The following is a 12,287-nucleotide window of genomic DNA, read 5'->3' on the forward strand; positions in this document are numbered from 1 at the left end:
CCTAATTGCTTTAGACACTTACGGATGAACAGCAGCAGTTCTCGTAGGAATCTGTGACTTACCTTACTTGACTTGTGGTCCACATTAAAAGTAGCAATTGCATCCTCTGTTTTCTTCCTCCCAGATTTGGTTATTACATATTCAGCAAGTTTGTTTGCTAAATAGGTCTTTCCAGTACCACTGGGTCCCGAGAGTATAATCCTGTGATGCTCCATCAACAAGTTAAAGTACCTTTGGGTAATTGGCTTAGGGATCAGTGTATCAAAAACGAAACTGTCCAAACTGTTTTCCTCTACCCCTGAAGGAAGAAACAAAGGGAACAGCTTGCCTTATTGTTCTACACAAGCTACAATTTAAAATATAATGCCAACTCACAACAAAGCTTTGTTATTCATAGCAAAGGAGTCCTTGCAGAACACTTTCCTTGGTACTTCTATCCCACAAACCCATGCTGCCAATTTAGGACAGAAAACATTGGTAGTAAGACAGAAGGAACATGCCGACGATCCAAGCCATTGCCTTTTGTTCAGGCTTCCTTCCACTGTCTACTTTGCATTTCCCACTGAAGTTTCCAGAGAGAGGTGGAAGCATTACTATAATTTCTGTTATACAATCTCACTCCCTTCGAAGGTGGTAGTCTTGTTAAGAATAAATGTAAGATTGAAATATAAAATACAAGTGCGTGTCACTGCGTTCTCCCCTTTTCCCTCCCGTTTCTCCCCTGCATTTTCATTTAGCTTTTATTCCATCCCAGCTGTACAACCACTTGAGCTTTTGAAAAACACAAACTGTGATATTTGGCAAGAAATTAAAAAGGAGAGAAACAGTATCTGCTTTTACTTAATCATAAAATCAAATATTGACAAATTCCTCTAGTAATTCATAGTTTGTATAGGTGTGTCCTGATTTTTTCACATGTATGAACAAGGATTTATGGAGACAAGTATGATTTAGATATTCTATTTGCCTATAATTAATCACAACACCCAAAGCAAAGAAAACAGAATTTCTCACTCTTGATTCTTAACTTCCATTCTCTATCCCCAGTGGGTATTTGTTGGGTACACATATTTTAAAATCAAAGATATAGTGATGAATATATTACTTTGGAATATACAATACATTTTGTGAATCCTCCTAACATTAAAGATGATAATGGGAGAAACCTAGAAACTTGAAATTCCCTAAATCACATTCCTTTTTTGTAAATCCTGGAGAATTTTCAAAATTACATTCCAAGTTTCATATCATCAAATTCAAAGAATTTCATTTACTTGGATTTTAGTGTCTTAAGTAGGATTTCTGTGTTTAAAATACAAATAAACTGATGAACAAAATAGATCCAGAGACACAGAAGCATGAAACAGACTTACGAATCTCAGAGGGAAGGTGAGGGGAAGGTGGGGGGGCGAGGAGAGATTAACCAAAGAATTTATATGCATATCATATATGCATAACCCATGGACACAGACAATAGTGTGGTGAAGGCCCGGGGCAGGGGAGGGTGGGTGTGGGTACGGGGTAGAAAGGGGTCAATGGGGAGAAAAAAAGACGACATCTATAATGCTTTCAACAGTAAACATAAAGTGTGTGTGTGTGTATACAGCTCATTTCATACCAAAACTATCAAAGTAGTTAACATAGTTTTCAAATATGAAAATATGAAGGAAAACTGCAAAGCAAACAAAAGAGAAATGTTGGTTAGAAAAATACAGTGTGCTCTTCTTTTCATTTTGATTTTTACCTTTCAGGTTCACAGTGATGATGTTATTATCTCCAACAAGGTATCCACAAGGCAGCAGCTCAGGCACTTCTAGGCTATGGGATCTAATTAAATCTCCTATGCAGTAGCTGGCGATGCAGTCAGAGCTCAGACCAAGGCTGGCGGATGTATCAATTCGAAACACATATTCCTAAATGGTCCACACAAAGAAGGGGAAGTCAAAACAGGTTCAGCTCGGCTACAAAAAATTCAAAACTCAAGGGGATATGAAGCTAGCTGTCAAGGATTTTAGAAATGGGCAATATAAAACTCTTAATATCGAACAGTACAGAGATAGAAAGCTTTCCTTGATATTCGAAATGAAGGAAAGTAGAAACAAATATGCCTATGCCATTAAAGCTAAAGGAAGTATCCAACATGAAACACATTTGAAAATCAGTATCAGGATATTTTGCACAACTTACCTTAAAGAGACGTCTAATTACACCATCTAAGACATCCCACTTGGTTTTCCCACTAACACCAATGGATCCTATCAAATATGCCTGAGACTTCTGATCCTAAATAAGAACAAAATAAAACAAGATAAAAATCCAACTGTGTGTCTTGTCTTATTACTACATTTTCTACTAAATGTATTGATATAGTGATGATTAAGACTAACATATTTATTAAGCGTAGGGGTTTATAGTAACAGACACACAGTGAGTTATGTAAAATAAAATACACCCCAACTAAGCAACCAATCAAAGAAAGAAACAGCAATAGGAACAAAAACAAGTAAGAGATTAGATGAAACGGTATGGCCAAGGAAAACTGATTCATGACGTGTTCAGTAGAAGGGAAAGGGCCAGGAGAGAATAGTCTTCCGCTTTAATGCAGTGGGTGCATTCCTGAAGAGAAGCGCTTGGTGGGCAGGAAATGGTGATAGAGAACTATCATAGAGGTCCTAGAGCTTCATCTTACTATTTGTGTGATCTTACCTTTGTTAAGCTTTTTTTCGTTTATTAACTTAGATTATCTCTAAAATCGAATCCAGCTTTAAAAATAAGTTTTCCATGGTCGTACTGTATTCACATACTTAACAAAACCGGTCCCATTTTGAATTTATCAGAAAATTCACGATTTTAAAGGACTTGCTAGGGAATGTACAGGAATCTTTTTGGAGAGCAAAGAATTCCTTAACAATACAAATAATGGTCCCAATTTTATCTTTTTTGTAGGATGGGATTTTGAGGAATGTCTACACATCTTGGAAAAGTAAACAATTCAAGATTTATAGTCTAACTGGAGCCCCTTTTATGTAGTGGTCATGTGAAATAGTCATCATGGCACTAGGAGATATAATTAGAGAGCTGATTATATTACAATCTTGGTTCTAGTGGCCAACTGCATAGTCCTTAAGATGTGGTCAAATAATAACTGAGTCAGGTATTAGAAGACAGATTCTACAACACACAACATCTACCACATAATTAATAAATATGACCATAGGTAAGTCACTTAGTTGGCTCAGAGCCTCAATTTCTTCATCAGTAACATTTAAGTCTATAAGAGTAAATAATTATCACCATTACTTAGACTAAGAAGCCAATGACTTTAACATAAAAAGTGGAGAAATTCACAGCAAAACCACTGTGATCTTTTTTACTACTGTTATGGACTAAATGTTGGTGTTCTCCCCCACATTCCCCCAAAATTCAAGTTAAAGCCATAACCCCCAATGTGATGGTATTTGGAAATGGGAACTTTAGGAGGTAATTAGAATTAGATTAGGCCATTGAAGTGGCCTCTCATGATGGGATTAGTAGCCTTATAAGTAGTGGGAGAGAGAGATTTCTTTCCTCCACTCCACATATTGAGGAGAGGCCCTGTGAAGGCACAGTGAGAAGGTGGAAGACTGCAAGTCAAGGAGAAAGCCCTCATCAGGAATTAACTCAGCTAGCACCTTGATTTTGGACTGTAGAATTGCGAGAAAATAAATTTCTGCTGCTGAAGTCACCTAATCTATGGTATTTTGTTATGGCAGCCCAAAAAGTCTGAGACAACTATTTCCAATGTTCAAAGATACAGTCTTTAGAATTATTTTGAAAAAGAAAACTTGTTTTCCAGTGTTATTGTAACCCAGTCAAAATGCTTTATAAGCAGCTGGTTTTAACTTAGAGATAGTTTAAGCTTCACTGACATTAAGCTTTCACATTAAGACCCACTTCAGGAAATCAGACACAAATCTGCAGCTAAAGCAGAAAGTTTATGGCACTGGAATTCTTGTAATATTTGCTCAGTGTAAAAATATTAGTGCTATCTTACTTTTTTCAAAGTTAAATACTTCAATTGTTTTGAAATTCTGAAGTATTTTTTTGTTTTTCTGATTGAAAAAAAATTATATTCTTACAAATTTATATTCTTGGCCACTCAAATACAATTTCAGCTTGAAATATTATTTTTAGTTTTAAGAAAGGGCTAGAGTCACAATGACTTGTCACTTTGAAGGTAATATTTGATTCCAAAAAAATTAAACTACTTGCTTTCTCAGCTAAAAATGATACATACAAGTAGCATTGATGGAATTTATCATACTGAGTTCAACAGCTAGTCTTTCCAGTGTCTAGAATATTTATATAGCTTATGGTCTCTTCTTTGTATAAAGACCAAATTGGTAGATGTAGCAACATGTTACTGCGTATCATAAAGATCACCTATATTCTACAAGTGAAACCCAAAGAACATTTTAGACAAGATGTTTATGACGAAGAAAGCAATGTGTTTTTTGTAAGTTTTAGAAATAAGTGAGACTGACAATGCCATATTCAGTGAGTGGACATGATGTACCGAGGCACAGTTCTACCTATTTGATGATGTCCTTTCTTTCCAGTTCCTAACTTTTCTGCTTCTATAACATATTAAGGCAATGACAGAACAAACACTGCTGATAATATGTTTATAGAACAAATACTGAAACATAAAATACATTTGGTTCATGGTCATTCTCAGCCTTTAGTAATAAAGAACTTAAGATTGAAGAAATACCTTTGCACGGCCGTAGCCCTTGCTTATGGAGACTATAATTTTCACACTGCGTCCATCTTTATGTCCATTTGCATCACCAGCGTCATCTAGCAAAATATCTACCAAATTAAACAAAACACACACACATACAATAGAGTAACGTTAGCCCAATTTGTGTGTTATCATTGTTTTCTCCCTCAGTTAGTTTTATAATTTTCAATGGGAACAGTTAGACTTTCTGCTTCCCATTCTAGCCTAATTGGTTTAAAAATTCTCAGCCCCTAAGAAGATGAATTGCTCTGGTTGGGTTCAAGTTTTCAATCTAAGATTTTATTTCAGCTTCCAAAGAGCTTCGCCCAAGTGTTGGGCCATTGCCTTTAGATGAGGAAATAAGGGGTTTCCTTTTCCATTACACACCAGTCTGAGTAATACTTGAGTAATATTCAGTTACCGTTATAACTGTGACAAACTGAAAAGCAATCTTATTTTTCAATCCAATCTAAAATATCTGAGCTCAATATCCATATAATTTATGAATGCAAAGGTGCTGAGATTGACTGTCAACTGAAATTATTTTCAAGCACTTGGCACACATCCAGCTATATCACTGCTTAACTTATATCTATAATTACTAAACTGTTATTGAATTTCAACTGTGGCATTATACTTCCCTTTAGAAGTACATTAATTATCACTGTCCTCTATATGCTTATACTTTCAAAACCAGAATAGCATTTCCAGTAATCGGCTAAGAGTTATAGAAGCATGCTAAAGCTAGCTAACCTTTAAAGCGCCAGTCCTTAAATGTGAATAAAGATAATTCTTAAAAATATATTATATGAGATTAATGTCCAATTTGGAGAATTATTAAGGCAAACTATCCCAAACGTATGTTTTCCTTTGACAGTGATGCTATTATAGAGTCATGTTTAATATGAAGATAGTGTGCTGTGGGCGAAGGAAACTCGGTTACGTGCAGAAGAGCACATTTGCCTGGTGACCGGGGACTCAACTGCTCTGACTGTAATTTCATAAAAACAGGGGCTGTCATTGTGCTTATGAAAATGGAATGGTTCCATTATCTTAATAATTAGAACATGTAATTTTGCAAAGGGAGGGGTTTAAAAAATCCCTTAAGACCATCATGATAATAATAAATCAACATTTAGAATTTGAGGAATCTGAAGATTTTTGCTAGAAATTTTTTAATCATCAAAGACTGTCTCTCTTACCGCAATTTAAGTATTTTACCAGATTAATATTCTTATAGCCTCTCACCTTTCACCTATCCCACTAAAAAATAAAACCCTTCCTTAAGCGTTAATTCTCTTGCCCCTTTTCTCAGAAGTTTACAGTGGCTTACTATAGCTATTCATACCTAAATTTCTTATAGATCATGACCAAATCAACTTTTTAGTACTTTGCTCAAGTACTCATAAATGTTGATAAATATTAAAAAATATTTATTACACGTAAAATATATCAGAAACTGTGCTGGGGACAGGAAATAAATGCCAAGGTGAGAAGGAAAGTGAATTTTCTACTTTTTTGTAGTATGCATTCTCAACAAGATAGTTTCATGTGTTAAGTGTAGGAAATAAAGGGCATAGGGCAGTAAAACAGAGTAAGTGAAGGGAGCCTGCTCAAAACAGATAGGTCATCTTGGAAGGCTTCCTGGAGGAGGTGGTATTAAAGCTAAGACCAGGAGGCAGAGAAGTGGTATGCAGATGAAGACCTAGAAAAAGAAGTCCAGTCAACACAAACAAATGCAAAAGTCTTGATAAAAGAGCTAGGTGTGTTCAAGGAACAGATAGATATACGGAATGGCAGGAGCATGGAGACTACAGGGAGAGTGGGGAGTGTATGAAATGATGCTGAAGGGGGTAAGGGCCAGGTCATATATAACCTAGTAGTTCATAATAAGGAGTTTAATCTGATTTCTGATCCACATGTCTGGTCAAGTTTGCCTTAGAAGATGTTATTTATTTTATGTCATGTTTACTCTTTAAAACTATACTTAAAATATAAACTGTCTCCTGACAGCGATAGGGTAAATATTTACGAACAAATTAGTGACTGACTGTCCTTGGCTCTTGAGTTTGTGGCTACTTAAAGCAAAATGAATATAGTAGTTAAAAGTTCAGGCGCTGGATTCATTTAGTCTTGGGTTCAAATATTAGCTCTGCCACTTACTAGTTGCATGATCTTCAACAAATTATTACAGTCACTTTCCTAAGTCTTGATCTCCTCATCTGTAAAATGGGGCTCAAATTGCATCTGCTTCATAGGGTTACTGAGAGCATAAGAGATTATGCTTTTAAAGTACTTTATTCTCAGTGTTTAATAAATTTAGCTGTTCTAACTGCTATTCCTTTTTTCCATGTGTTTATTTTAACTACTTCTATTGATGATGGGAGGAGCCCATGGTGACTCACTCTGGGTCTCCCCTTATCCCCGGTATATGGTAGGCTGATCACCTGAAGAAATAACTCCCAGGAAAAACAAAAAACAGCAAGTTTGAGTTAAGGTTCCTCTGTATTTTTTTATGGAAAATTAGTTATGGTCCTCTGCAAACATTTTGAGGGAAGAATAAAAAGATCTGTCATTCTGGTTACAATAAAGTAAATTTTGACTCCCCCCCAAAAAAGGCTTTTCAAACTTCTGTCTTTACTGGATATATGGAGCCTGAAGTTATGTTTCAGCAAATGGACATCTGTCAATTATCCTTTCCTTTTTTAAAATGAATTAATCATGACCCTGAGGAAGTTTTTCTGTTAAAATGTCCCATCATAAATGTGCTTTTGATGTCCAATTTTGAACTCACTAAGTAAGAGTAAAGGCAATATCAATGAACACAGAAATTGTAAATTTGATTTCTTTAGTTTTATATTTAATCTTTATGAGTTCTAGTCTTTCCTGGACATGAATTTTAGTTTCATTTTTATATGGCTGTTCTTTCTAAATTACCATTAATACTAACCTTGCCTTCTTCAAACCTTATCATATTTCCCTAGGACAAAACAAAACTATGCAACAGGCAGTGAAATCCTGCCATTAAGTCATCTTGCAAGGAGCCAGCCCTTGTGTTTCCTTGGGAGTCAAGCCCTGGGCCACACGCAGGCACTGACTGCCACAGGCTTATGGGTCCCACTTCACGTCCCTGTCAGGTTCATCACCAAGAAGTCAACAGGCCATTTCTCAGGCTTCTCTGATTCTACATAGTTTAAGTTTTTGTTCTTTCTTTTTAAGCATCTTTTGAAAACTGTGGATGAACCTTAGAGACAATTCATACATTCAAGTTATTACCATAGTTCCATAGTTTTTTTTTTTTTAAACCTATTGATTTGTAAGTTTGTTATGACTTCTCTGTTTTTTCTCGGCTGCTAATATTTGTTTTACAGAATGCTTACTTATTCTCAGAACTAATTTTCCTTCCCCAGTCCCCACCAAAGGTTACTATAGACATTGTTTTCCTGAATTTCAGGAGTTCCTACTTGCTTTTTATAAGACGAAAGCAAGCATACATGCAGGACATTCAGGGCAGATCTAATAGAATTTTTTAAATTTTGACATTTTAGAAGCAAGAGACATGATTTAAAATGTCATCGATATTAGCATGTGGTGTCTCTGGTTTTCTCATTCATTTTTGTCGTCATCTTCTATATTTTAGTGTAATTTAAGGCAACTCGTGAAGTTTCTCAGTTCTAGAATGGAATCCAGTTACCCAGGAACATGTATATTATTGATTGTCAAGCGTCACCTGGTGGCTGTACCCTGCAATTACACAGATACACATGTAAATCTTTCCTGAACTAAATCTTATGTGAATAAAATAATTCAATACTGTAGGAGCTGTTATAATTTATAACTGAATAGTTTGTCAGCCATTAAGACAACATTATATCACATCATCTTATTTGCAACGGAATAAAACTGCACCCTTGGTCCATCCTTAGTACCACTGATACAATAACAGAATCCAGTGTGTGCTTTCTGTTGTTCGTTGAAAATTTAATAGAGCTGCAGACTAGCGATTAGCAGCATCGTTACATTCTCTCTCGGCAAATTCACTCAGGATCTTCTAGTCAAATTTAGGAACAGGTCCTGATGCACTTGGAAATGGGCTCTGTACACTCCAAACACTATAAAATCACATGAGGTTATTAGTGTTACATTCATGAGCACTAACGATCATCAAGTTTCTTTATCCTGTTTGTAATCATGGAGAAAATATTTCTCAAAAAGTGATATGGAAACCATATCCCTAAGCCTTCCACTCTTTCCCAGGGGATGTGCTTTTAAAATGATAATGAAGTACAATAAATTTACAAGAGAAAAATAGGACTTCTTCTGAGAATTAGAGTGTTTACATTTTAAGAGGGAATGAGTGAGAGCAGTGGGGGGTAAGGTTCTCCAAATTCCAGTATCTACCCCGCCCCGCCCCGCCAGGTCTTGGCATGCTTTCACTCGGGCAGGGCCTGCACACACTCACCTGAGGCCACAGGCTCTGTGATGTTCAGGTTGTTCAGAGACAGGCCCAGCGACTGCCGCGAGGATGAGGAGGAGGTGCTGCTTGAGGACTCCGAGGGTGGCCGCGCGGGCTTAGCCGTGTTTCCAGTTTCTGCCTTCAACCGGTCATTTTCAGCCTTCAGTATTTCAATTTCATTCTTTTGTGAAGATGGGAAACATGAAAAAAATCGAACGGGTTTGACTGAGAAAATGGCATCATCTCTTTTATCAGAGTTAATTAGTTCGTTTACTGAATAAAGCATGTGGTGATAAGTTAAATGAACAAACATTGATTATAAAAACAGATTTCCTCCACAAAGAAGAAAAGGTACTCTTTTCTTTCTCTCTCACATACATATATTCATGAATTCACAAATACAGATGCACTAACCACTAGAATTTTAATAATTATTTAATATATCATATATCTGAGGAGTTTTACAGGATATGGTCTCATTTGAATTAAGAATACTGTAATTGAAGACTTCATAACATTTCTCACTTTAAAAGTATTGTTAAAATCTCGTAGCAAATCACACTTGTAATACTCTGAATTCATGGAGAGTTGAAAATCAGAGCAAACTAATGCAAATAAGGTGATTTCAAATTACTTCAGAATCCTAGCTAGCACCTGAGAAAGTTTCTGTTCCATCAAAATGGGGCAGTAAGCTCTCTAAAATGACAAAAGCCTTTTGATGACTGTATATGGTGGCAGGGGAATCTGCCCAGCAATGCGCCTTTCTTCCTTCCGTCATCTGTGGTACCAAGTGATTACAGCTTTGCAATAATAAAATGAAAACTTAGTCTGAGCACAGACTGGTTCTGAATTTAGCCCTCAGATGCTTCCAAAAAAATACAAAAGCTTTACTTCTACAGATGGCATTCGACATCACTTTTACTTTCAAATTTAGAAAGCCCGAGTTATATTTCTGTAGTTTTCTCATTACTTTTGTTTTTCAGTAGGAAATAGGTAAAGGTATTTGAAAGTCAGATTTCAAAAGAGCAGAAAACAATTCAATGTAAAGGCAAATCATGGGAAAGGGAAGACACGAGGACTGTAGTTCTGTCTCTAAAAACTTAGCTGCCAGGTGAATCCAACCACCAGTGTAAGTGTGGTGAATGGTCTTTGTGTGCAAGTGGCCAGTCTGCACTCCCACTGCCAACACCTGAGCTTTCTCCATTCAGTATGAAGAAACAGGCAGGCTGCAGAGACTGAATAAACAGAGGCTATTTCCCAAAAAGGGTTTGCAGTGAGATCTGTTTTTGTAATGACTCAGGGAAGAAAACAAGCAGCATCTTCAGCCTCCCCAGTTTGCTCCTCGGAGGGGCGTCTGCACTGACCTGCATCCGGTTCATGGCTTCCCTGATCTGATCCAGGTGATGGGCAGAGCTGAGGGCCTCCAGCCGAATGTCCGTTAATTTCAATTCCTTTTCTCTGAGCTCACTCTTCAGCTGCAGAATGATCTCTGCCTCAGCCTCGGTGCATTCACAGATCCTGGGAAAGGAGATGAACACAAAATTGGTGGTTGGGGGGCCAGGGGATTAGGAAAAACAAAGCTTCTCTTAAAGGCTGAACTGTAATATTATCCAGCAGGTACAGAAATTATTTGCTGCTGGCAAGACCTAGACAAAAGAGAAAGAGTTTTACACACAGTCACACATTCACAGGTTCAAAACTGGAAACGGTAACTACCTTTTCCTTTAATCTTTCCTTCATATTTTCTGAAGTATGAAAACAGTCTATTATTCTGGTATATAAAGTGATCCTCAAAATTCCCTTGTTGCTGATATTTATGGGGCCGAGGAATCATTGTGATATTACATTTCATTCTGCCATTTTCCAAGAGACTTAAATCTCTTATTTGCAACACACGAAATATTCTTTTTTCTAAAAGCAAAGTTATTATGTCCTTAAAATGTTGATTTCTTGTTTTACAAAAATTGTGCAAAGAATAACCTTATTTACCACAATACTATCTTCAAGTTACCATGAAAATTCAATATAGATATTGTAGAAAATAAATCAGAGAGATTAGTTTTGAACATTTAAATAATGGATGAGTGTTATATAATCCTCCTGCTAGGCTCAGCTGATTCAGGGGATCACAGCTAATGAAGTTAAATCGAAGATTTCAATCCATAAAAGCAGGCTAGTCCAGGGCTGCTGAAAGGTCATATACATTACATGCTTATTGCTGTTCTGTCATTGTTTTGCGGACAGCTTTGTAGGGAATGTGTCAAAAGAATTTGTTTGACAACTAATATCACTGCCATTTAAAATGTGAGGACTAGGTTGCTGGTCACAAAAGGATAGCGCTCTGTTCTTCCTTCCTGCGTCAGTTATGAAATTTTATGGTGTGTACAAGTGTCTTAAATGGTCCTTCGCGGCCCTGCTCTATATGACAGCTGTAGGCTAGTCACCGTCATGGGCATACAAGGAAATATGATTTAAATAGCATATAAAACAAAGAGACTCATCAGAGCCCATGTTCCCACATTCTAAATGTTGCATTCTTCCTTGAAACATCAAGTAGTGGGCTGGGATAAAAATGCTACGCCAGATTATCTCATGCAGTTAAAGAGCGCGGACTGGGGTTTGGCTTTAGGAAACTAAATTTTGCTTCAAAAAACAGAAAGACAGGGGAGGTTCTGATTGTTCAAATGCATGCGAGTGATTTTAGAAAAAGCGAAAAGCAAACACCGCCTCGGTTAGAACCCGGGTTGTCGTCTGCGGTTTTCATGCATCACACTCCATTTTACCGGGATCTATGCTTGTAGATCACAGGGCCATTTTGCCGTTTCTTTGGTGGCCAGACAAGGGGCGACCTGCATTTAACGCACAGTTAGACAGATCCATGGACAAGTGCAAGGGAAAAGAAGTGAAAATGATAACTTAGAAAAGTGGAGATTGAGATCAAGAAACACTGAAATTCTAACAGATGAAAAAAAGAGCAACAAATGCTGCCTGAGGATCTAAGGGAGCTCTGAAATGACTGGTGTGGAGACAGTGCGACACACAGCCTGCTGACCTTCAGGCCACAAGCAT

At 37.0% G+C, this 12,287-nt stretch overlaps 1 protein-coding gene across 4 annotated transcripts in view; it reads right to left on the reverse strand.

Annotated features, from left to right (window-relative positions):
• The window catches only part of NAV3 (neuron navigator 3), a 314,982-nt gene that overhangs the window by 21,297 nt on the left and 281,398 nt on the right, over positions 1-12,287 (reverse strand). For 3 of the 4 annotated variants that reach the window (XM_081125420.1, XM_081125419.1, XM_081125418.1), the window contains 6 exons: positions 10,583-10,736; positions 9,225-9,399; positions 4,754-4,851; positions 2,188-2,283; positions 1,745-1,913; positions 63-298 (listed from right to left, as the gene is read on the reverse strand). In XM_081125420.1, the coding sequence (XP_080981546.1) occupies positions 63-298; positions 1,745-1,913; positions 2,188-2,283; positions 4,754-4,851; positions 9,225-9,399; positions 10,583-10,736 (928 nt within the window). Of the gene's footprint in view, positions 1-62; positions 299-1,744; positions 1,914-2,187; positions 2,284-4,753; positions 4,852-9,224; positions 9,400-10,582; positions 10,737-12,001; positions 12,068-12,287 lie in introns of all 4 variants that reach the window. The other variant, XM_081125421.1, reaches the window with a different exon arrangement.

The sequence above is a fragment of the Miniopterus schreibersii genome (assembly GCF_964146895.1).
Source record: "Miniopterus schreibersii genome assembly, chromosome: 2".
NCBI classification, from domain to species: Eukaryota; Metazoa; Chordata; class Mammalia; order Chiroptera; family Miniopteridae; genus Miniopterus; species Miniopterus schreibersii.